The following is a 25,586-nucleotide window of genomic DNA, read 5'->3' on the forward strand; positions in this document are numbered from 1 at the left end:
CCCTGCAGAGAGTGCGCTGTGTCAACCTCACAAAGTACAAAAAAAGCACTGCTTTCCCCATGATTAGCACTCATCTGTCAGGAAAGTGCAGTCAAGGTATGCTAAAAACCTACTTGAACAATTAGCGCTCTCTCTCTCTCTTTTTTTTTTTTTTCCATTTGCTTTCAGGGTAATTGTGTAGCCCCTAAAATAATATATTAGATTGGCCTAAGGCAACCAACTATTTTAAGGGGTGGAAAGAACATCATCTACCCAGATGCTGGCGAGCCAATAAAAGACAGGCCCACCTCGCTGGCCTTCGGTCCCTCTGGAGTTCACCCAGGGGAAAGGAAAGGAGCTTGGAAAACAGCCACTAACTCTCTGAAGATGGCTAGTTTGGGCCATTACAGATACAGTCTTTCTTCTCAGCAGCTACTACAATGTGTATTCTATGCCAACGCAAAGCTGGAAGCTCTGCTAACCTGGTTGGTTAGATGAGGTTAACAGCTGGGGAAAACAGGCATCGTATGAGATCAGAAATGCCCTTCCAAGTGGACTTGCTGCGACCATAGGGAGAAGGGTCAGAGACCAAAAGTGAGCCATAAATTTGGGTCGTCAATGAGGAGACCAGCCAGGCACACAGTTCACAGGCTTGAGGGAGCCTCCTTCAGCCCAACAGTCCCGTTCCAGGAGCTCTGACCTAATTGAAGCTGAGTCTAAATGGTTCCTTCAAGGCTCAACAAACTGGGTTTTCAAAGGTTCTTTGGTTCCATGAAGCTAATTTACACATTATCTGGGGGCATGGCAAAGACTTTGCCCTAAAGTAGACAGAAAGAGGTTGTGCTGAGTGATGAATGAGACTAAACAGTGTTCTCATGCTTGGTGATTTTGATAAGGACATACTACATAAGAGTTAAGAGCATTATAATTCCCTTTATCACCATATAAACATGTCACTTATCCAGAAAGCATACAATTTATTTGTACGTGGGAATGTAATTTAAAAATTTTCTGAAAACCAGATTGAACCTTGGGAAGCAAGTTTCAAATAAACAAAAACATGCCATGTTAATAAGTACTATATCCCTCCACCCCCGACATAATGTGCATGTACACATTTTCTCAAACTATTGGGGGGAGGGAATTGAAAGGGAACCAACCTACTTGGAATTGTGATTTTAAAAAAAAAGAAAGAAAAAAGCAAAAAACTACAACTGAAAACAACCCCCAGGTATTTGCCTTCATAGAGAGGCAGACCAGATGGAGTGTGTAAATGGGCTGCATCTCTGGGCGGGAGAGTGTGGGAGCACAAAGCCCACCCAAAGCGTGAGGAGGGGCCTCCGTGTGGGGGCAGGAGTGAGGCTGACCAGGGAGAGGTCTGAAGAACAGCCACTCTGTGGTCATGCTTGGCTGCTCTCATTTTCCTAACCTTTCTACAGCTTGGCCTTTGTAAAGCTTGGGCTTTTTCATACATTATTTTGTGCAATTCTCAGAACTAAGCTGAGCTGCAGTTATGTCACTCTGCAAGAAGGAAATGGAGGCTTAGCAAAGTCAAGAGGCTTTCCCCAGTCACCCATCGGAAGGACCAGGACTCACATAGGCTCTCTGGGTGCCAAGGTGAGATGCGGTCTACTGCACCACAGATGCCTACTGGAGGTTTCCGAGGCTCCAAAGAACAACCACAGCCAGCTCTCCTAATGCCTAAATTCTACCCCTAGGATTCAGTTCTTTAGCTTAAGTTTTGGCCTCGGTTTAAAGGAAATCCCCAGAAAGAGATGCACTCATTTAGGTGTTCTCAGAATGACTGCAGTGTTAAACTGTATATGTGTGTGTTGGGAGTGTAAGGGGGTGTAAAAAATTTGAAGAGGGCAAAGTGGGGGAACCTGAAGTACCCAGATCTGAGGGACGGAGTGAAGGAACCACCAAGGTGAAGAGACAGGCTGCGGACCAGGCTCGTCCAGGTACTGATGACCACAAAGCCCTGGAACACATCACAGTGACCCAGACACAACCTTCCGCCCCCTTCTCATAGATGGTGGAAGATAAAAGAGCACAGCCACCTTCAGGAATAGAAGAGCAGGAAAAAAATGGGGAGGATTTTCCACCTTGAACTTGTGAGCTAGATAACTGACATTAATAGCCACTAATTGGTTGTGGTTGATGACTCATTTAGTAACATTCTGAAGCCTCTTCTGACACTACCGGGAAAGGCAGGCTAACAAAAGCACCTCAGCGGAAGGAAGAGCCTGGTTCCTCGATGGGGCCAAGGCTCTTTTCACCTCGCGTTAGGCTAAACTGCAAGTGTCCCGGGATCGGGGTTCCTCAGTGGGACTCATGCTCACACAAGCCCTCAGCCTGCTCCAGGAAGCTCTCCTTCATGCACCCATACCTGCTGGGGCCCTCCAAATGCAAGGGGAGATCTCCACCATCACCCCCGCTGATGGGTGGGAGCCATGCTGCACCCGTCCGGGTGCCAGGACGCACACTGTGCGAGCGCCAGAGGGCAGGGGGATCATAGCGTCTCCAAGGCCCAGTGTGAAGGCCAGTGCCACTCAGAGCAGATGCTTAGGAAACCTTGGCCAGAGTGAAGCACACTGTCCTGTATGAGGCTGGCAGAACTGCTCGGGCCTGAGGACACTGATGTTCGGTGGCTTCTAACAAGGATTTGAGAGAATTTGTGAGAGACAATCCTAACGCCCTAACTCTGAACACTTAACGAAGGGACTCTGCTGGTTCACACTCAGAGTCCAGCCAGTTCTGTCATGACAAAGGTCTGAACTGTCATATTCTGTCCCTTTGATGTCACCCTGGAGGGTCAGTTTTAGGTCAGCTTCAACCAGTGGTCATTGATGGTTCCTTTGCCGACCAGTTTGCCCTCCATTGCTGTTTTCTGCCTGTACCACCTCTTGGGGTAAACAACTCGGACACCACACTGTCAGAAGGCTGGTGGCTTCCGGGCAGCTCCAGCCGGGATGCGGGGCATTACCTTGGCATACTCAAACATGCGGAGGTCAGTGTACATGTCCAGTGCGAGGTTCTCGTGCCCGCTCCTCTTGTACAGTTTGGCGGCCTCGTGGAACTTCCCCTGGTAGGAAAACACATCTGCCAGAAACAGGTCATTGTTGGGCTCTCCCCGCTTCTTCCTCTCCTGGAAAAATTAGAAGCACAGGAAATGGCCTCTGCAGCCATGGCAGGAAGCAGCCTTTACAAAGGTTAGATGTTGCTATTTCAAGTTAAGCCCCTGGGCCTTCCTACTGGAACCTACACTTGGCTCCTGGGCTGTTGTGTCTCTCACCTAGGTTTCTGGTGGGAATGCTTAACAACAAAAGCAGGTTTTTTTTCCAGAGGAGGGACGATCAAAAGAGATACAAACTTTTGTTTGTTTAATGGAAATTCCTCAGGGCTGCTTTCTTGCATATTCTTCTAAGGAAACAACTGCATACTTAGGATGGTGTGTACTGCCCACTCCTTGGAGCTCCCAAGATCTCTCAAGGCCCCAGGCCTGGTTTGGCTGGGTCGTGACTCACAATGATGGCAGACAAGGAGAAAGTGCAGGGTTCTTCCAGAGAAGAAGAACAACAAAATAAGATAACGAGCCTGACTGTGTCCTGTCTCTAAAGTGGAGGTGAGTGATGCCACATGCCGAGCACCCACTAGGCACTGGTACACACTTCCCACATGGACCCAAGGGGGGTTGTACCACCGAGGCACCCTGCTGAGGGCAGCTGAGACTCAGAAGAGGAGCAGGCGGCGGTCACACAGAGCTGGCATTTGGGTTCAGTCCGAGTCCAGATGCCCTTTGCACCACATCCCACCACCTTGGGTTTAAGTGATGTTCCCCCAACACAGCTGAGCTGTGTGTGCACACACACGCACATGTGCACACACACAGACACATCCAAGCAGAGCTGAGGAGGAAGGGAAATGACTGGCATACTCCTTCCTCCTGTGTTAGGGAACACTCATTAGTCTACAGCTCAAGTATTTGTAAACACTCAATAGCACCCAATCTCTCATTCCCAGCAGTTTCCTTTTGCTTGTTTTCTAGAAAGTGTATCACAGTGGAGGAAGATGAGATGTTGAATCAAACTCCCAGACAAGCTGGTGAAAGTTTTAACAGCTGGAGGCAACATGCTTCCCCACTGACAGAAATAATTTAAAAAACCAAAAAGAAACTACACATAGTTTAGGCTAATCAGCCAAATGAACAATTCCTAATTGGAGGAAATGAATTAAAATTTTGCAGTGAAATAAAGAAATAGGTTTCACTAGGCATGGAATTTAGGCCATAATCCGCTCTAGGCCACAGAATAGCACCATGATCAAGAAAAATGATTTACGCATATTCAGAATGCGTGAAGCCATCTGGGCGGACAGTCTTTCTCGTTACTAGTACAGTTACTGCTCACCTGTCAAAGGAGCCTAGGAAGGAAACTCAGTTCTTCGGAATAATACCGAGTGCCTAGAAACAAGCAACTAAGGCCTCAGAGCAGCCCAAATGTGTCCTCACTCGAAGGCCCTTTACTCTTTTTCAAGAGACAATTCTTACAAGTTTACTTTAACCGACCGCCAGCTCATAGCACAGAAGAGGCAGCAATAAGACAGGAACTCGGTAAGAGCTGGTAAATCATGAAAGGCGGCCCTCACAGAGGTCAGTTACCTGTGCATAGAGAAAATTTATGTTCTATGGCTTCAGATTAAGACCTCTAGATAGAGACCAGACAATTCACAAATGCCACCCCTGATCATAAGTAAAACTGGGCATTACGGGTAGATGGCTCTGAGCAAAGCATCATGCAGGTAAGTAAGCAACAGAAGACACAGACACTCCTTATGATGTTGCCGGGGGAGGGGAAGAGAGAGTGTGGGTTGCACCAGAAGCAACTTCTTAGCGGCAGCACGGCCTAGAGTAGACAGCATGAGCCTGAGAGAGAGAATTGGCTTTGAACTGGAACCAAGCTTTAGCCTGTGGAGCCTTGGGGACATGACCTAGCCTTTCTGAGCCTCCGTGTCCTTGTTTATCCAAGAGGGAAAGGAACAATATCTGCCTCATTAAGTCGTCGTGAGGATTTCAAGTCGTGTACACATCGATCACGCATGGGGGCAGCGCAGGCACTCAGCAAATGGCAACCATTAGGCTGCGCAGGCTGTGAGCTCCTGCAGGCCTCTCCCACTCAGCTCTCCACCCACTGGGCTCAGCACCAGGCCTGGCCCACAACACGTGTTTATTATGCTGAACTGAATCGAAGGGACAAGACATTCGCTGATTTCCTCACTGCTTCCATATGGGAATTCAAATGTATCTCACATTCCCAAAGCCTCACAATAAATCTGTTCAGGAGAAAAAATATGTATGCCTTTTTACAGACAGTCAGACAGCACTGAGATACACAGGAATTAAGAACATGTCTACCACCATCCAGCAAACGGTGCTCGTAGAAGCGCTTCTTTAGCTGCCCCCCACCCCTCACCATCAGGGTTTGGCTGATGAGGCTGCTATTCTCAGCCGGGAATGGTGGGCTCGGGGGAGGGCTCCAGAGCTCCCAGGTGCCCAGTGCTGACTTCTGTCCCTAAGCCCCATTGCTATGGGTGGGGCATAGATCATGTGCACTTGGGAAATGTCTCCTACACTGGCACGTGATTGAAGCCCTAACGGATGGTAACCAGATAATAACCAGTTGCTAAGGACCTATTTAATCCTCCCAGCAACATGCGAGGTAGGTCTCATCCCATTTCACGGAAAAAAACCTAAAGCTCAGAGAGATTAGGAACCCACCTGCCTCCCCCAGCTACCAAGTGACAGACTGCACTCCTCGCTCCCATGTGCTATCTCCCCCACATGGCATTCTGCCGCCCGCCCCAGGCAAGGCTGTGGCCCTGATACCCAGACACCAGTGGGTTCTCTTCATGTGTCCTCAAAGCTCTTGCCTGCTTGAAGAGCTGCCTGTACACCACTGACAGCAAATCTGTGCTTTCCTGAGAAGGAAGAATACTTCATCTTTACCTCAATGCTGTTGATGAGCTCTAAATATCGGAGGTCTTGTACTCTGGTGAAGGCCTACAGGGAAAGAAATAAAAGAAGAAAATCAGCTGCTTTCTGGGCTTCAAAAGTGGGTGATTGGCTGGGGGTGGGAAGTCAAGCTTTAGAAAGTGAGCCAGTGAAGAGGGAAAAGAAGCAAGCATTGATTAATCATCCTGTGTGTTCAGGAAGGTTATACCACCCAGTGAGGCACGGCTTTATCCCTGGGATTAGCCCATACAAAGAAGAGCAAAGAAACCCTGGGTGCATCAATCACTTTGGGATTAGGTAAAACAAGACTAGGATAGTGCAGTCTGTAGTGGTGCCTGCTTAGAGGAATCTCTATGCAAAAGGGAAGAACAAGGCAGTGTGACACTGAGGTGGTGGCATCGGAGCGGGAGTGGGGAAGATGTACAGACTGAGGAGAGACTACGTACATCTTGGTGACTTGGATGGAAAGCAGGAGACAGCTCTGCTTACCAACAGTGCACAAACATAGGGCACCCAGAGCCCAAAGAACAGCCACGGAGGGAGAGGAGGAGGGGGAAAGCTGAGAAAGAATAAAGATGGTTTCTGGAAGGAAGGGGGAGGCAGGGAATGAATCACACAAGTCCCTGGAAGGCAAACTGTTGCGTAAATCCTAAAAGGGCAGCTCTTGCCTTGGACTCACAGTAAAGCCAGAAACTTTAACCCACGGGCTACTAGAAGTTTTTAGGCACCCCTCTTCAGGAAGATGGATGTTAGCTAAGCCTCTTCTGTTGTTTTCAGATTCTGCAAGGGGTTTAGAGGAGCATAACCCACCACGTCAGGCTGATCTTCATGTGGCTTTGCTGCCAACATTTCTACCCAGCTGTGCTTCTGTACGCTGCCCCATTTGAAATGAGCTGACACACACCTAGAGGAGACAGCAGGTCCTGAAGTCCCTAGAATATGAAATGCAGAACAACCCTGGCCACTTGCCTCTACTTAGCTGCACGACATTGCCTGTCCTAAAAAGACTTGGGGAAATGAGCAAGCCACCAGCCTCTGGCTGCCTCACAGATGACCACAATGTGACTTCACCTTTTCAGCCCATAGGACCAGACATCCTGTCAGGCTGGGGATCCAGAGAGGAGTATGACTTGGCTCCTGTCCCCCTCCCCAATTCAGGGGCCCATATTCTAAAAGGGGAGGCAGGCAGATTAAACAGATCATTAAATCTCCCTGAGCTAAGAGCTATGCAAGTATGAACTAGATGCCCTGGAGAACAGATTCCCTGGGCACGGCGAGTGAAGGGAGGCAGGATTAAGTAAAGCATCAGAGTGGGGACCTGGAAAATGGGTATTCCTAGAGAGGAATTCCTTGAAAGGGTAAGGCAGGTATCACATGAGCAAAGGGATGGAGGGACAAGAACACCTGTGTTCTTCGGTGGAGGTCTTATAAGCTATCTTCTAGGTCTGGGCTTCCTTAAGGCAACTTGAGAGGGAAACCTGGAATGTCTGGCAAATGTCTGGCAGAGAGGAAAGGAGCATTCTAGGTCTTAGTCCTAGGTCTCCTTCTAGTTGGGGGGCCCTGGACCAACTTCTTCCCTGCCACAGTGAGAAATCTGTTTTTGAGTTCCTTCAGCCCTGACACATTCTGCAGAGTCAGGGGTGCCCTGGTCGAGTGGTCAGTCACAAGGCCCATGAATAACCTCAGGGAAGGAAATATGGGAACAGAGAAACATAGCTCCCAGGCGCTAATCAGCTCTCCACTGCCATCTAGTGGGGACAGCAGTCTATCGCCAGGAACCACTCTACCTCCATGTGTGCCTGAGTGACTTGGCAAAGCAGAAAAAGAAAGGCTGGGGACTAGGGATTTGGATAAAATGACCGAATTCTAGTCAATGGTCAAAATCTTGTGGATTTAATACAATAACTTCTATTCTCAGGGAATGTTTGGGGGTGGGGGATAGAGAATTGGGGGCAGGTGTTAAGCAAATGGAAGGTCAGTTTTCATCCATTCAAACATTTGCTAAGCATCTAACACTGGGCTAGGCACTGCTGGCGGATTTCATCCCAGGCTTAAAAAAAAACAAAACATAGTCTAGGAATCCTCTGCTATTCTTCACACCTCCTGGCATTTCAGAGTGGGGCAGGAGAGGGAAGCTCCCTCCATGGAAATGTCTCTTCCCTCTTCTGAATTCTTAAAGCCCTTTCCTGACACAGTAGATATAAAAATACAGTGTAATCATTATATAATTATAATTGTACTTGTTTGAATAACAGCTAGCACTGTACAACCATTGCTACTTTTAGAATCCCTTTTACAATGTGACGGCTAAGCCTGAGGGCACTGTGTCTTCACCACTATAGAAATGGGAGGACTGAGGGGTCATCCAGCCTATAATGGCAGAGCTGAGTCTCACCCACGCTTCTGGATCCTAGTCTGCTCTCGGGCCACTCTCTTTTCACGCCCAGCACGGGGCTGGCACCACAGGCCTCTGCAACGCCTCCCCTCCCCTCCCAGAGCAGTAGTTATGGGCAGGACGAGTAGCTCATTGATTGGCAGTGGGAAGATGCAGATGGAAGGCAGGAGTAGGGGAGAGGGGGTTGGAGGTCATTCCTTTTCCTTACACTTCAGGTTCCAGAGAGAAACCCAACTCAGAGACAGAGCTGGGCTTTTTCTAATGTGTGGAAAGGGGTCAACTGTTTTCAGCCACTTCTGTCGTTTTGATAGACCGAGCCCGGAAATGACACCACGGCATTACTGCCAGCGTCAGAGAGCTAGGCCATCTCTTCCACCATACTTAGCAGCTGCCAAGAGAAGCAGCATTGTGTAATAAATGGCCTGATACCAATAAGTGCTTATACCAATAACAAAAGCTACCATTTATGGAGTGCCTATTATGTGCCAGGCTTTTAGCTAGGTGCTTTACATAAATGATAGCTAATAAGAGTGACAGCTAGAATCTATGAGATGCTTCTCCTGTGACAAGCTTTACAGGCATTATCGCATTAGATGCTTATAACTTTGTGACGATGGGGCCTATTGTCACCCTCATTTTCCAAATGAGCAAGCTCAGAAAGGCTTATATTTAGGAGGTGGCTGAGCTGAGATCCAAACCCGGGTCAGTCTAACTCCAGAGCCCACTGTAGTATGCATCTGCCTCTCCATATGCCACCTGGACCCCTTTCTGCTTCTTCAAGGGACCCTCCAAGGACCAGGTTCCAGCTCCTGCTGACTAGATGCTTACCTTCTTTGCTGTTTCAAACTCTAATCCTTCTAAAGCTTCCATGGCCAGCTCACGCCAATCAGTGTCTGTCACCCCCAAACAAGCAATCTGGTAGGCTTCTTTGAACAGTTTCCTATCCAGGTACTGGTACATCGGAGCAGACTGCAAGATTTCATGAAAAGGAAAGAAGATTGTTTTCAGAGCGATGGCCAGAGTCAGATTCATACAAAGCCTGACCCCAGAGGTGTGTACCTACTCAATAACAAATGCCTGCAGAGCAACGCTACAGTGGTTAAGCAGTACCCTCAGCCATACCGCGGTCCACTTCGTGTGCCTTCCACTCGGCTGCCCCCCAAACCTCTTGCCCAGCCTCCCCTCCACCACCAGCTTTCCCCACCTCCAGGCCGGCCTCACAACAGATGTCACCCTCATCTGGAATGCTTTCGCCCCTCCTCTCCCTCTGGAAAGTACCTATTTGGCTTTCCAGGCCCTGTTAAAATGTCACCTCTTCTGGAAAGTCTTCATGGACTCCTCAAAGAAAGGAGTCTGAGCTTCCTCTGTCCTTTATCCCGATGTCTGGTTGTGTTGTAATTATAAGCCTGTGTCCCCCACAAGGCCAGGCACAACCTGAGGGCAACTGCAAGGCTGTGCTTACCTGGCAGGCCCGCAGTCTACATGTGCTGGAGGAACGAACAATGTTACTGTGAGGAGTGATCCGGATGGCCTCTCCCAAAGAAGGCCAAGGAACCTTCTTACCCTGAGAAAGGGATCTGCTTCTGGTTACCCAGTAAGGCTCTAGATCAGGGGTGTCCAAACTTTTTTCAACGGTTTTCACCAAGTGCAATATGCGGTAAAATACACAAACAGCTGGCCACTCACTTGAGGTGAAGTATGTATTGCCTCACCTTGTTTATTTAAGTAAACTAAATATATTTTTGGAATTTGCTGTGGGCCAATTAACAACGGATTGCAGGCCGCAGTTGGCCCGCGGGCCGCAGTTTGGACACCCCCGCTCTAGACACACGTCTCCTAGTTCCGTGTTGCTGGGAACCTCCCTCCTTCCAGGTGGGGGCTGTCTTGCTGTGATACCTGTGAATAGTTCCTACCACCTTCTCTTCTAGGTTTACACAGTGCTCTTCGATCGGTCCCAACAGCCTGTGTCACAGATATTATCACTCCCTGATTACGGCCCAGGAGACTTGTCTGAGGACACAGAAGAGGAAGATCTGAGGCTGGATCCTGGGGGGGCCTGACTCCAGGTTCTTGGCTCCTTCCTGCCCCTTGGGTGGGGTGTGTGTGTGTGTGTGTGTGTGTGTGTGTGTGTGTACAAGGGAACAAATCCGAGCCGGGCCTGGGTGTCTTTCATAACGAAAGGCCCTGCCCTTGTTTTCGGCCTGTCAGTGTGCTAAAGGGAACTACATCGCTCCTTCTGGATTCCCAGGCTGTGGAGATCAATCAGCCAGTACCTCTGTGCTAATGGTTCCCAAATGTAGAGCTGGAAGTGCTGTTTTCTCCATTTGGGGGCCTTTATCTTTGAAATTTCCTCTCATTTTTCCGCTTCAGAATGAAGAAAAATTGTTTTCTTTTTAAGCCGTTCTGCCCTCTAACAGCAAGATGTGCCTGCCTCGGAGTGCTCGTCCTTCCTCCCGTGCCATCTCACCCACCTCCCCTCCCTTCAAGGGCAGCAGGGGGTGGATGGGGGAGCAGCGGAGCTAGGCCTGCTCGGCCACATCCTAGCTGTGTGAATTTTTTTGAGTAAAATTAACTTCTGCTGAGATGCCCTGTCCAGCTCACAGGCTGCCTCGGGCAAACAAGAGAAGTGCTTTCAAAACGATGAAGTGCTGGGCAAAAAGTGAGCGAGTGCATTACGTCCATGGTATCTTCTCAGCACCAGCTCCTCACCGTCGCCCCAGCTCTCCAGACTTGTTCCCACCCCCGCCTTTCCCTCTGTTTGAAATGCCCTTGCTGCACCCCTCTGCCTTTGCAGACCTTTTAGGGTTCCAATCAAGTGTCACCACCTCCTAGAAGCTTTCTCAAACTCCCCATGCACAATGAGCTTTCCTTTCTAAACTCATTTAGTGAGCACCCTCTGTTCCAATTTAGTTGTTTTATAGTGTTCACTATTTTAAGATTGTTAATAATAATAATTAATAATACTAGGAATTGGCCCAGACAAAAATCTGAAAGATGTGTATATTTAACCCCACTGCACAGAAGTGAGGCCCCAAAGAGTGCAAGGAGTTGCTCAAGGTCATAGACGGTTTAGATGGCAGAGTCAGAACTCAAAGCCAGTGCTTCTTCCTCCAAACTGCAACTTCCCGCCATGCTGAATGCCCCATGAGAGTGGGACAAGACTCGAGCAGGCCCATCAGAATTGAGCATATGACAAATGGTTAACATTTGGGCTTGCCTGGGAGGCACAATATGAGAGTGGGAGGTTTAAAAATACCCTAACTGAACAAATGCCCTCTGAGCTCTATTTTATCTCGCTGGTGCATTCCAAGCATGAAGTCACCACCCGCCCTGAGAAGCCTGACCAGGGTTTGCCGCCCTACTTGGCAGCCTTGACAAACAGTTCTTGCACAAGATGATGTAAATTTCGAAAGGAAACCAGAAATCCCCAGAGTGGGTCTGATGCTTTCTCCCCCTTCTGTAGGCCAAAACCACAGGATGGCTGGAGGCAGAGGCGACAGATAAATAGCCTTTGTCTTGAGGCTGCCTTTCCTAACCCTTGGCAGTTCTGACCTGCTGCATCAGCAGGATGGCCTTGGTGCAGCCATGGGGGTGTGGGGGGGACTCTGGCTTCTGAATCTTAAGAGCTTGGCGGAGGAAGCCCTGGACCGCCCCTTCGGCTCCTCTTGGACGGCCAAAGTCAGGGAGCAGCACACTGCATTTATCTTTGAGGTTAGGATGGCAGTCTTGGGAGAAAAACTTTCAATCAGCATGGCCTGTTTGGCATGATTGGGGAAGATTGGGTTTCTGGTGGATGTGGTGCCTGGATTTGGAATGGGCAGCAGATGTGGACTGCAAGGAAATACGCGTAGACCACAGGGGCTCTTCTTGCCCCTCCTCCTGCGGCCACTTCCACCCACCTCTCTCCCTTCTTTCTCTGGCTTTCTATTTTGCTGTTTCCTTTTACTCAGGTCTGAATTCCACTGACATTTATTGAATAACTGCTCTGTGTCAGGCACTAATAGTTCCTGAAGCAATGAGTAACGAGGGCATCATCAGCTTAGAGGAAGAAATGGACTCCAGTCCCACCCTTTACAAGAAGCCAAGCCAGGGAGAATGAGAGGTGAGATGTGTGCAGGGAACGTAGATCTGACGTAGCCTAGCTGAAAGGTAATCAGGAAACGTCTAAAAACCTTTCATATGCAGCCTAAACAGCCTTTGGCCCAGCGATTTCACTTCTAGGAATTTATACCAAGGAGCTACGATGAGATAAGAACAAAGACTTAGCTCGAAAGATGTTCACCAACTACGATAGCAAAAAAGCTGCAAAGAGCATAAATGTCTAACAATAGGTACTGGTTGAGTAAGTTGTGGAAGATCCATAAGACAGGACAAAAAGCAGTCATTAAAAACCATTCAGCGTGTGGGGGAGGCAGCAGGGAGGGCGGTGTGGTTATAATAAGAGTGACCCAACACCGAGGATCTCATGGGGTGGCGGTGGTGACGATACAAACCTATACAGGTGATAAATCTGAACTGCAGCTTTGCAAACTGGTACCAGTGGGGACACTGGGCAGGTTGTACAGGGATCTCTGTATGAGATCTTACAATTGTATGTGAGTCTAGAATCATCTTAGGATTTGAAACTGCTAGAAAAGTACATTTATTGATATGGAGCCATGTTTCCAGTAGACGGCTGAGTGAAAAAGCTAGATTGCTAGTTCATAGCCAATAATCCATACAAAGTGATAAGTCTGCAATATGTAAATGTTAGGTTAAATTAGAAGATGGAAATAAAGGAAGGTGATTAAAAGTGTCTCTTATTTATGGTCCACATTCAGTAAATTAAGTACAGTAAGTCTGAGGTTTCATCTATATGACCAATACTTACAGACAAAAGTCACAAAATAATATTTATAGTACTATTCTGCTTTTGTTTAAAAATGTTTATATGATATACTCATAACTGTATATCATGTATATGTTACATAAACATATAGAAAAGGACTGGGTTTAAAAATACCCTAACTGAACAAATGCCCTCTGAGCTCTATTTTATCTCGCTGTTGCATTCCAAGCATGAAGTCACCATGGGGATATATTCCAAATGTTTAAAAGTGATTCTCTCTTGAGGATTGGATTCTGAGGGCTAATGTCCCCCTCCTTGGTGCTTCTCTCTATTTTACAGCAGTTCTACAGTGGGCACGGTTTATTTGGGAGGCAGACAGGCAGCTGGGATGGCTGTGATTGGCCAGCCCTGCCTCAGGTTGTTGGTCTCTGCCCTCTTAGCTGTGTTTCTGCCCTCTTTCGTTCTATGGCTCCAGATTGCAGCCTCCCATTTCTGTTCTGGTCTCCTTCTAGTTTGAGGGACTTGTGCAGATAGTCCCATGCCCCCCTTCTGACTCACAGAGCTCAGCCCCCACACCCGATCCCACCCATATTCTCTTCACACATACCACCCCACTTCATGCGCCTGTGTATATACCCTGCGGGACTCTCAGCTTTGCTGGTTTGCTCTACTCTGCCCCATGCACAGCTCTCAGTGAAACACACTCTGTCTGCTGACAGACAACCCTCCATAGCCCTCCCCGTCCCTACCAGAAAGAGGGAATCAAAAAGAACGAGGCTCAGTGAGGTTGAGCTGTTTGCCCAAAGACATGGGTTGCATAGGGTGGTAACGGGATTTCAGGTTCAAGTCCAGAATGCCTTCCATGACATCACAGCTGTCATTCTTCTCTCTCTTCCCTCTCTCCTCACCATCCCCTCCCCAAATCACCAGTGAGGGGCCTGGCTTTCCTGGTCTTGTCTCTCCTGCCACTGCTGAGAGGTGACAGGCGCGCCCCGGGTTACCTGTGGCACCTCCACAGCTGACATGGAGAAGACATGGAGGCAGAAGATCTTGGAGCCATTGTAGCCGACCACAAAGCCCTGCAGCTTCTGCTGGTGCACGGGGAAGGTGCTGGCTTTGATGTTGAGGTAGCCTCCTCCCGAGAAGCACAGCATGTCCTCACACTGGGTGTTCCAGGCCACGCTGTTGGCATTTGGTTCCTGACGGGCAGAAATGGTGGGGATCCTGTGACTACCACCCTGGGCTTTGGCACCATTCCTACATTCAGTCAGGTTCTCTTTTTATAGCCTGAATCACACTGAATTGCTAACAGTGGGATAGAAGGAAAGGGAGGAAAAGTGATCCAACGAAATAGATAGAAGAGAGGGGCAAGATCCTGTATGCACTTTTGTATGTTGGAATTTTTAAATAAGCAAGCATTACTTTTGAAAAAAATTATCCCCAAATATTAATCATTACATAATAAGTGAAAAATATCGGCAACAGAAGGATTTTACTTCTGTTAAAGAATGAGTATACAGGGGCGGCCAGGTGGCTCAGTTGGTTAGAGCGCGAGCTCTGAACAACAGGGTTGCCAGTTCGATTCCCACATGGGCCAGTGAGCTGTGCCCTCCACAACTAGATTGAAGACAACGAGCTGCCGCTGAGCTTCTGGAGGGGTGGCTGGATGGCTCAGTTGGTTGGAGTATGGGCTCTCAACAACAAGGTTGCCAATTCAATTCCCGCATGCAACGGTGGGCTGTGCCCCCTGCAACTAAAGATTGAAAACGGCGACTGGACTTGGAGCTGAGCTGCGCCCTCCACAACTAGATTGAAGGACAATGACTTGGAGCTGATGGGCCCTGGAGAAACACACTGTTCCCTAATATTCCCCAATAAAATGTATTAAAAAAAGAAAAAAGAATGAGTATACATAGCTATGCGTAGAAGGTTTAAAGGGGTGTATCCCAAAGAATTAACAGGAATTGTTCTTCAGTGGGTAGAATTGTGGGTGCTTTTCATTTTGTTTTTCCTTTGCCTGAAATTTTCTTTTAGTCATGAACATCTATTTTTTTAAGTAATAAACAAAAGAACAGTGAGCTATTTTTAAGATTAAAAAGCAATATACTTGTCTCTACATTTATAATTTGCACACTGTAAAAATATGGTCACCCTGGGAGGCACTCCCTCTCCTTAACTCCTCTCAGCTTCTTGCTCAGCTCTAGAGCCCTAGGGACCAGCACATGTTCATACCTTTCTGCCTAGAATCTCTCACAATGTCTAAATCTTTTATAATGAGCATGGATTACTTTTATAATGAGGGGAAAAAAAACAACATAGCTGTTTTCTGCAGGGGCAGGGACAGTGAAGAGGGAAAAAAAGATAGCTGGGAATGTTTGTCTCCTGGCAAGGGCTGAGAATTACCTTCCCCAACCTACTACAGAACCCTCAGTGGGGACGGGGAGAGACACACACCCTCCTCCTCCTACATGGTTCTTGCTCAGATTCACAATGGGAGCCTGCTAACCAACCTACAGGGGGTAGTGTGGAGACTGAGGAGAAGTGGCACTGAGGGCCCTACTTTGTGCCAGGCCCTGAGCTCGGCACTATGGTATCTTGTTTAGTCCTGTAGCAATTCTGTGAGGGGGTAATTATTAGTTCCATTTTAGAGGTGAGGAGAAATCGAGACTTAAAGAGGTTCACTAACTTACTTGAGATCACACAGTAAGTGATGCAGGCAGGACTGGAGCCCAGGTCTATCTGAAGGCAAAGCCTTCTTTCCCCTCAACCACGCGGCCTCCCCAGGGATGTGAGCGAGTTGTTATCCCTTAGGGGTTACGGGGGACTGGTGGTAGCCAGGTGGCCCCTTCCAGCCGACTGAGGCAGCTTCCTACTCCAGCACCCCCCCCCGCCCTGCTGGTTCTACTGCTGAAGACAAGGAAGAGCCCTGACAAAAAGACCTCAATCTGCCCATAACACTGGCAAACCGATCGTGGCTGATGAAGCCAATCAGGGAAGGTTTTAGCTTTGGGGGAACTTGCTTCAGGCAAATGGGCCCTGACCACTTACAAATCCCTGACGAGGCAAAGAGCAGTGCTACGCCCAGCAGAAGGCCAGCCAGGCACTGGGCATGGGGCTTTTAGGCTGTCTTCTCCAGTGACACACTTCCTCCAGCCACAAAACTGAGTGACGTGTAAACAACGCCTATCCCCCAAACAGTTCAGTTTGCTGGCTCTTATAGCATCCTTGTAAAATAAGTAGAAGGGAGGGTTTCCTCCATCGCTCCCCTTCTTTCAGATGACAAAACTAGTCCTGTTTCCTCACTGTGTCTTAGGTCACTCATAGATGCAGGCAGCCTCCAGTAGGTGAGCAGACTTTTTTAATAGAATCATCATCACATTAACTGTGCACTGACAGCCTACAACATGCCCTGATTAGATTTATTATTATTCATTTACTGCTCACAGTAACCTTGTAAGAAAGATGTTTTGCTCATCTTACTTGCAAGGAAACCAAAATTCAAAGAGGCGTGCCCAGCTCCTAGAGCCCGTGTGTGGGAGGGGTGGGCTGTGTCGTGGGGCCTCTCAGGCTCTGCTCCCCTGCACGGCCCCTACACCCCGACACCTCGCTGCTCCTCCCAGAGACCCACCTGGGAGCCAGAGTGTGAGCACCTCCTGTAAGGACTGGGAAGCTAGAGGAGGGTCTCTAATCAAAGGACCACATCCGGGGCACTCCCTGGGATGTCACCTGAAAAAGCAGCTCCTTGGTGTAGATGTCATACACCAGGCACGTGTCGTTTTCATCGACCACGGCCAGCTTGTTGCGGGAGGCACTCATGTCCAGGCAGCGCACGGCTGTGGCCTGTTTCAGCAGGACAATGGCAAAGAGATTGTCCACGAAGATCTTTAGGATCTGGCAAAATTTCAGAGAAAAAGTGTCAGTCACTATGGCAACAAGCCCCTGGAACACCGCCAGGCTGCTGGCATCCCATGTGTTCTACAAGAGCAACTCCCACTAACTTCACCAGAGGCTCTGTGCAGAGAAAAGGATTCATCCAAAGAAAGGGAGCAGGGCTCATCCTTAGAAGACCAGAGCACGGTTCACGAGGGGTCACCAAAGTGATGACAGGCCCCAGGACACGACACACTTACTTGAATATCTTCTTGACTGGGAATTTGTTAATGATATTACCCAAACTGCAGGATTAGCAGATATCATGTAGTGAGATCTGAGTCACTCACACAGGAAGAGGCCACGATAAATACTGATAAGACCTCTGGTTTAATCACAGCAAAATAATTATGATCATGAGCGGTGACAGCAACCAGTTATCGACTGCTTTTGACAGCTTACAAAACGCGATCCTCATTTGTAAAACCTGAGTCTCAGAGAGGTGAAGTGACCTGCACAGGGTCACACAGCTGGTGAGGAGCTAAGCACAAGCATGACCCCAGGTCGACCTGCCCCCAAAGTCTATGTTCTCAGGCCTCACACTGCAAGTGACTGCTGACTGTGACAGAGAAGCAGGCTTTCCTCTCCTTTGGTATTGCTATTCTATGGTCCTTGCTAACTCATACTCCATGACTGCTGTCCCCAGGAAAGGCCTGACAAGCCTCCGCCACAAGCCATCTGCTAGACAGCTTGGCTCTCAAGCTAATGCAGTTATATTTTCACTTTCAAATTTCCATTTAGCCCACTTAGAACTTTTCTTATTTTGAGCAAAGAACACACAGAAAACTGTTTAACTTGGTGTAACCTAGATTTTCCACATTTATTTGAGCAAAGGGTCCGTTTTTCTAATAACATGTAGTAATAGCCTGTGGACCAGCACCCTCTAGGACACGAGCTAGAAGACACTGCCTTCATGCATTCACTGCCCTAATAGGGATCTGACCTAAGGAACGATCTCTGCCTCCCTCTCTAATAAGCCACTGAAACCACGTCTCTAACAAATCTCCCACCTTCTGGGTGACTCTAGCCCATTCATCCACTCAATGTGCAGCCCAGAGGCGGCAGTGCCAACTCTGCCAGAATGGGGCATGCTATGAGTCTGAAGGCCATTGAGTCTTTGGCCTGAAGCTATTCTCATAAAAGGAAACTAACGTGCCCATGGCGGGGAGAAGCCTTTTCCTGCCCTGGAAACCCATCTCAGGGTCATAGCTTGACTGGTTGCCTGTGTCTGCATGCAGATAATGTGTCTGATGGGAGACATGGAGGAGTACTCACCTGTCCATTCTTCAGGCCCACTAACAGACCTTCCCTGCCTGGAGGACCACCAATCACCTTGATGTAGCGAATGAGGGACTCCATCTGCCACTCCCGCTCCTTCACTCCGCTGAAGGACAGGCATTGCAGCCGTTTCTCCTAGAAAGCAAACCCAGCTCTGCATGGATATTCAACACAATAAGTATTACCCAGCCCTCTCAAGGAGGTCTTCCTGCCCCTAAGAGATGAAAAATACCTACACGTTCAGAATCTATCTAACCCCACCTGGTCCCCATGACTGAGATCATTAATCCTTCACACAGGTCCTCCCATGGGGCCCAGCTTAGCCTCAGCACACCTATTTGCCACTTCTATCCAATAACCTGTGGCACCCCTAAACTGCTTGAAGTTCCAGACTTTTAGAGAGATTTTAATAGTATTTTACATCCAGTGATTCCTAAAGGATTTCTTCCATTTCATCATTTCCAATAGGCCTAGTTTCATGAAATCAAATTCACCTCTACTTCCAAGAAAGATGCTGGGTTGGCATTCTCTCAGAGTCTTTCCAAACTTCTCTTGGCATTGACCTAGACATTTTCTAGAAAGCTCTAAGTTGAGAAAAATTTTTTCTGTGAAAAAAATCTATCAGAAAGTAAAACTCCCTTTACTATTTTTGACTTGATACAAATTTTTGTTGTTTAACTGAAGAATATCATAAATTTGTATGTGTATATGTTTACCAAAAAAAAGAAAAAGGAAAAAAAAGAAAATCAATCTTCATTTTGTAGGCTATCAATTTAGGCTTTAAGTCATTCAAGTATATTTAACCCCAGTAGAACAAAGTGCTTATGGCCCATGACTTTCTAGACGTCAATAAAATGAAAGCAATGACCAATTCCCAGTGTCCAAAAACCCTGACCCCAAAACCCAAAGATTGGGTACCCTATCCTTGGAGGAAGCATGAAGCAGATTCAGGCCCACCTGCGGCTGCTCACCTGGCAGAGGATGATGTGATCGGCGCACACCACCAAGAGGTTGCATTCAAACTTCCTGACAATCTTCTCCTTCACCCGGTAATGCATGTCTGACGAGTCATCTGAATACAACTCATAGATGAGGATTTTCTCTGGCAGTTGGATAGCTAATCGATGTTTGTAGATGGCAATTTTCTTGACAAGCTCTTTGCATTTAATACGAACTGTCAAAGAAAAAAAAATTCAGCTCTAGCAAGAGGTTGTTAAGTAAGATAGAAGTCAGAGAAATTAAAAGCTATCATTTACTTAATGCTACTGGCAATTAAAGGTGACACTCTCATCAAAAAATCTTTATAGTATCTAATAAGGACAATCAACTCTGCTCAACACTGGTATCCAAAGTCATATATAATCTTTGTGGTCCAAAGCTTACAAATGAGTATGGAAAATGAAATTCTTCGTGCTACCATCACTTGCTGAACATAAATATAAACTGCTCTGCACAGCACTAATGGCCCCTGATGATGGGGAGCCCACCTAAGTGACTGCCCACACCTCTGGCCATTCCCCAAACACCACGCTTAACAACAGGGAACCATGTGTAGTTTCTGGTACACACTCGGCTCTCACACTCTCACTACAGACCAGGTGGAGAAACTGTCTCCAGAAGGGATGTTGCGGAGCTGCCCAAGTGGCTACACCCTCACCATCACAGGTGGAATCTTTAAACAGAGGTCCTCCCAGATGGGGACCAAAGGATGCCATCTGAGTCTGCAGGAAACCCTCAACCAGGATCGCTACACGCATGCACACCAGCACGTCTGCATAGACATACACTTGAAATGAATGGATGCTTAGCCCATTTAACCAGCCCAGCATTTGGGTGGACAGAGGAGAAGACTGAGTTTGCACTGACTGCACTAGGCCTGGAACCCTGATCTTCTGACCGAGCCTGTGGGAACCCCACTGTTCCGGCTTATCTCTGGGAGAAGGACATGCCAGGAAGCAAGAAGAGATGAAGCCAAGGGGGAGAAGTAACCCAGGAGTGCCTGTGACCAGAGGGGATTCAGGTTCACAGAGACCCAAGCAGGTCAGCCACCTTGGCTCTGGCTTGTTATACATTACCTTCCCTTAATTAGGGAGTCCATATACCCCCTGGAATTATCTACAAAATTTTTCTGAGTCTGTGCATTATTTTTGGGAGAGGGATTTTTGCTTTTACTAGATTCAGAAAGACATGTACATCCTTCCCTCGCCCCCTGCTCTACAAAAAGAAGCAAGAACCAGTAGTCCAACGTGTTTCCAAAAGACCAAGGATAAACACTTCCTATCATTTCACTTGCCCTGCCAGCAGCGCTCTCAACCTACCCCTCTTCCCCAAGTCTGAAGGGCCGAGGGGCCATACCTGCCATTTACCTTTCTGGTCAGTGATCAGGTGCTGCACGATGACGTCAGTCATGCTATCCCTGTACGCATACCGGTCCTTATAGAGCCCATGGACAGTGCTGAAAATCAGCTGGTAGAAGGAAATGGTGCCATCCTGGCAGCCCACCACCTGCAGGGAAAGGAAGTTGTCAATTCCCAGCTCTCTGTGGAGAACACGTCTATCCTCCCATTTGTGAGGAGCAAACATCAATGATCTGACTGGCTAAATATGCCTGGTGTTCAGTGCCTACTCAGGCAATGGCCCGACACAATAAATTCCCGCTTCTTACCACGTAGTTGGAATCGGGTTTCACTTTACACGTCCACACCCAGGAGTTCTGCTCCCCAACAGTCCCAAGGCGCACTCCATCCTTGGTGAAAAGGGATACTTGCTTGTCTGATCCCCCCAGCAAAATGTACTCCCCTTTAGTAAAGTAGCTGACGCAGCAGGGGTCAAAGTTCAGTGACCGATCCTTCCCAATCTGAGGAAAGAGCACACACACCAAGGGGAGAACCCCGTCTGAATCCTTAATGATTGCAACACAATTAAGGGCTTTTCTCATTGACTTTAATGGGGACAAGTGGGAAGAGAGGAGAACTGGCCAGCCTCACTCTCTGTGTGATTCCATCAGGACACAGGCCAGCCTCCTTGGGAGCACTCACTCCTTCCCTCCATACGCCCAGTCCTTGACCGGCACCAGCAGTGGTGTCTCCCCCAGTCCCAGTGTGTCTCAGCTCCTCAGCCAACCTGGACCTGGGATGGTCTTTCTCCAACAAGTTTTCCTCTGTACATAGTACTTGCCAGGGTTCATGGCTCCCCTCAGCTTCTTTGTTCTTTCTTTTTTTCAGTATTTCACAAACCTAATTTACTCAATTTAAAAAACTGTCCTTTGTTTTGAAACAATACCCATCCTACTTCTCTTTATAACGACCATATTGAGATATAATTTGCATACCATACAATTCACCCATTTAAAGTGTACAGTTCATTGGCTTTTAATATATTCAGAGTTGTTCAACCATCATCACTAATTCCAGAACATTTCCATTGCCCCGAAAAGAACCCCCATACCTGTTAGCAGTTGATCCCAATTTCCTCCCCCAGCTTTCCATCCCCTGACAACCACTAAGATACTTCCTGTGTCTATAGATATGCCTATGTTGGACATTTCATATACATGAAATCATACAATATATGACTTTTTACGATTGGCTCATCTGTGTTGTAGCATATATCAGTCCTTCATTCCTTTTCACTGCTGAATAGTATTCTATCCCATGGATATACTACATGTGATTTATCGTTGCATCAGTTAAGGGCCATTTCCACTTTTTGGTTATTAAGAATAATGCTACTAGGAATGTTGTGCACAAGTTTTTGTGTGGACATGTTTTCGTCTCTCTTGGATGTATATACCAAGGAGTAGAATTGCTGTATGTTTAACCTTTTGAGGAACTGCCAGACTTTTTCAAAGTGACGTACCATTTTATATTCTTACCAGTAGTGTTTAAGGGTCCTAATTTCTCCATCCTAGTGGGTGTGAAGTGGTATCTCATTGTGATTTTGATTTGCATTTCCCTGGTAGCTAATGATGTTGAGCATCTTTTCATTTGCATATTAGCCACATGTATATCTTGTTTGGAGATATGTCTATACAGAGTCTTTTTCCATTTTTTTAATTGGGTTCTCTTTTTATTATTGAGTCGTAGGGGTTCTTTATATATTTGAGACACAAGTCCCGTATCAGATACATGATTTGTAAAATTTTTCTCCCATTCTGTGAGTTGCCTTTTCATTTTGGATGACGTCCCCTCAGCTTTTAGGATGAAAGTCAAGCTCCTGAGCTTAGATCCCAAGATTCTTCCCTCAACCAAACTGAACTTCTTAGTTTCCCAAGAGAATCAGGCTCTTTCAGGCCTCCACGTCCTCACAGGGGCTATTTTCCATACCATCCCAGTCCTGGCCAGCAGTGCCCTTTCTCTCTCCTCCTCTGCCAGTTGTCATCTCCCCCAGGAAACACCCCCCAATCTCCCTGTCTCAACAACGCTTGATTTAGACCCACCTTCCCTGTGTCCCCATGGCCCCTGTACTTTCTTCTCTAAAGCCTAAGCTCCTTATTGTCACTTAAGTTTTTTGCTGCCCCTAAGGGTACGTTTTATAAATAAAAAGACTGTTTATGATTACCATTATTAAATTATTAGTCAGTTTGTTAAAGAAATAATTCTAAAAACCTGGTTTTTCCTTAAGTTTTTACATTCAATTTGCAAATGTTTTCCTATTTATGTCTAGTAAAATTAAATACCCAATTGAAATTAATGCTTACTGAATTCAATTTTCAACAGACTATAAAATCCCTTACTCAGCCTCATTTACAACTTAATAAATTCCCTTAAACTAATTTAAACTGCAATTATTACTTTAATATATTAAATTTTCCCTGAAAGAATTTCAAATACCTAACAACCAAAACTTTCCCCAATGCTTATTTATATAATGACAATAAATCTAATAAGAAAACTAAAAAATGAGTCATGACATAGAAGTCTTGAAGTTTCTTGTAATGGCTCACTAGTTCCTATTGGACCAACTCTCCTGCAGGTAACAAGTATAAACTCTGGACCAACTATAAATTACAACCACCCGAAGGTATGGAGAACAACCAAAAGCAGAGAGAAACTGAAGTATGTGCATTTGGAAGAAGGTAGAGGTCTTAGGTGAGTTTCTCTCTCTTTTTTTTTTTTTTAAATGGCTTTTTAGCTCAGGGCAGGCCCCATCAGCGCCCTGCTGGGTAAGCACAAAACTTGGAGTGACACAGCAGCTTGAAAGTGAGGTAGGAAATACAAAGAAAGAGATACAGAGGGGTAGCCTAAATTCTGCACACACCCTGCTGAATATCTAGAGCCACCTGAAATATGTACATGTGGGACAGATGCCAAGAAGCCTCTCAAAGGCTAAAGAACTAAACAGAAACTTCAGCTATTGCCATCATTGGAAAGACGGAGTGTGAATGTTGAGTGGCCAAGTTAACTACCTGCTTAAAAAAGAAAAAGAAAAAGAAAAAAAACACACGCAATAATCTTCAGAAAAACATGATACAAATGAGTCTCTGTAACAGATCATTCATAATGTCCAGGATACAATCCAAAATTCCAAAAAGCAGGAAAATGTGAACCATAGTCAAGAGAAAAGATAATCAATAGAAACTGGCCCCAAGATGATCCAGATATTGGAATTAGCAGATGCTATGGTCAATAACACAAAGGAAAATATAATTGTAGTGAATGAATAGGAAAAAAGAACCAAATGGAAATTCTAGAACTGAAAAATGCAACAACTGAAACAAAAATTCACTGGATGGGCTTAACAGAAATATTACAGATGACAGGAGATTCAGTGAAGTTGAAGATTGAGCCAATAGAAATCCTCCAACTGAAGACAAGAGGTGAAAAGAAAAAGATGAAAACAATGAACAGGGCCTCATGATATGCAAAAGGTCTTACATATAATTGGAATTTCAGAAGGAAAGAATGGGGAAGAAAAATTATATAAAGAAATTAATAACCAAAATTTTTCCCAATTTAGTAAAAGACATAAAGACATAAATGTAGATTCAAGAAGCTCAGTGACACCCCACTTCCTGCCGCCCCAAGCCAGAAAATATTATGAGTCTCTTTACCATTCCAATATTGCCTATGTACTTAATAAAAATTTCTTATATCTTTCAATTTGAAATCAGAAGTATAAAGTTGATTACTCAATTACAACTTTTAAATGGTTATCACAAGACAAATCTGATTAATATTCTAATATGGATTCTACAACCAGTCTCTGGGTTCCAACCCAGGCTTGGCCACGAACCAAACTGTGTGGCTTCGGGCCGTTCTTGATCCTCTCTGTGCCTCAATTTTCTTACATGTAAAGTGGTGATAATAACACCCACCTCGCAGAATGCTTATAAGGAATAAAAGAATTAGCCTTGTAAAGAATTTATATAATGCCTGAAACTCAATAACTGTTAGCTATTATTATTAAGCCAGATCCCTTTAAACATCACAAACACTTAAAATGCCAAAAATAACAAATTATGCCTACGTCTAACACAAAAGCGTAGGTTTGATTTACTTCATCATACTGTATTTAATTTTAAAATTTCCCAGAGTTAAAAGACATTTACACACTAAAACAACAATTTCACTGTCCCAAATAAGCTGGGGTTACCTTCTCAGCCAAATGAGGTTGTTTATTAGTCATAAACTCTGGGCCAGAACATGAGCTCTGGGGCTGGATACATGCAAGATATTTCCCATGTCCTGGACTACCATGTTGAGCCCCCTTTTTTTATTGTCACTATAGCAACAAGACCCAATTCCCTCCCAGTGTAGTGTGGTTATTTGTTCCAGGAAGCTTCCAATACCCACACTCAGTCAGTGTCTATTACGTAGTGAATGAATAGATCGGGCTGGGGAAAATAGATGCCAGATAATTAAAGTAAGGGTTTTGGGAAATCAGCCATAGCAAACTGAGAAAATGCTTTATTATCCACAACCTTTACCTTTTATTTACTTAATTACAAAAGAAATGACCAACGGTCTGATGAGGTAGGCTACACAGACCTGAAACCCCCACTTCTAGCATAATACGTTATGACAAATAAGGAAGCTGTGAAACAAAAGGCTCCACGGAACATGCTGCAGTTCTCATCTGATTGGTTGTGGTACGTACGCCATCCCTACCACCTTCACTCTAATTCTTGCTGTCTGCTGTCTATTAACAGGTTTCCTACTACTGGG

General features: G+C 46.4%; 1 protein-coding gene across 4 annotated transcripts in view; it reads right to left on the minus strand.

Annotated features, from left to right (window-relative positions):
* The window catches only part of IFT122 (intraflagellar transport 122), a 64,926-nt gene that overhangs the window by 19,468 nt on the left and 19,872 nt on the right, over nt 1-25,586 (minus strand). For all 4 annotated transcript variants that reach the window (XM_074312959.1, XM_019746766.2, XM_019746757.2 and 1 more), the window contains 9 exons: nt 21,086-21,277; nt 20,787-20,925; nt 19,392-19,594; nt 18,418-18,555; nt 16,939-17,103; nt 14,214-14,411; nt 9,213-9,353; nt 5,984-6,037; nt 2,966-3,127 (listed from right to left, as the gene is read on the minus strand). In XM_074312959.1, the coding sequence (XP_074169060.1) occupies nt 2,966-3,127; nt 5,984-6,037; nt 9,213-9,353; nt 14,214-14,411; nt 16,939-17,103; nt 18,418-18,555; nt 19,392-19,594; nt 20,787-20,925; nt 21,086-21,277 (1,392 nt within the window). The remainder of the gene's footprint in view (nt 1-2,965; nt 3,128-5,983; nt 6,038-9,212; nt 9,354-14,213; nt 14,412-16,938; nt 17,104-18,417; nt 18,556-19,391; nt 19,595-20,786; nt 20,926-21,085; nt 21,278-25,586) is intronic.

The sequence above is a fragment of the Rhinolophus sinicus genome, linkage group LG10 (genome assembly GCF_036562045.2).
Source record: "Rhinolophus sinicus isolate RSC01 linkage group LG10, ASM3656204v1, whole genome shotgun sequence".
NCBI classification, from domain to species: domain Eukaryota; kingdom Metazoa; phylum Chordata; class Mammalia; order Chiroptera; family Rhinolophidae; genus Rhinolophus; species Rhinolophus sinicus.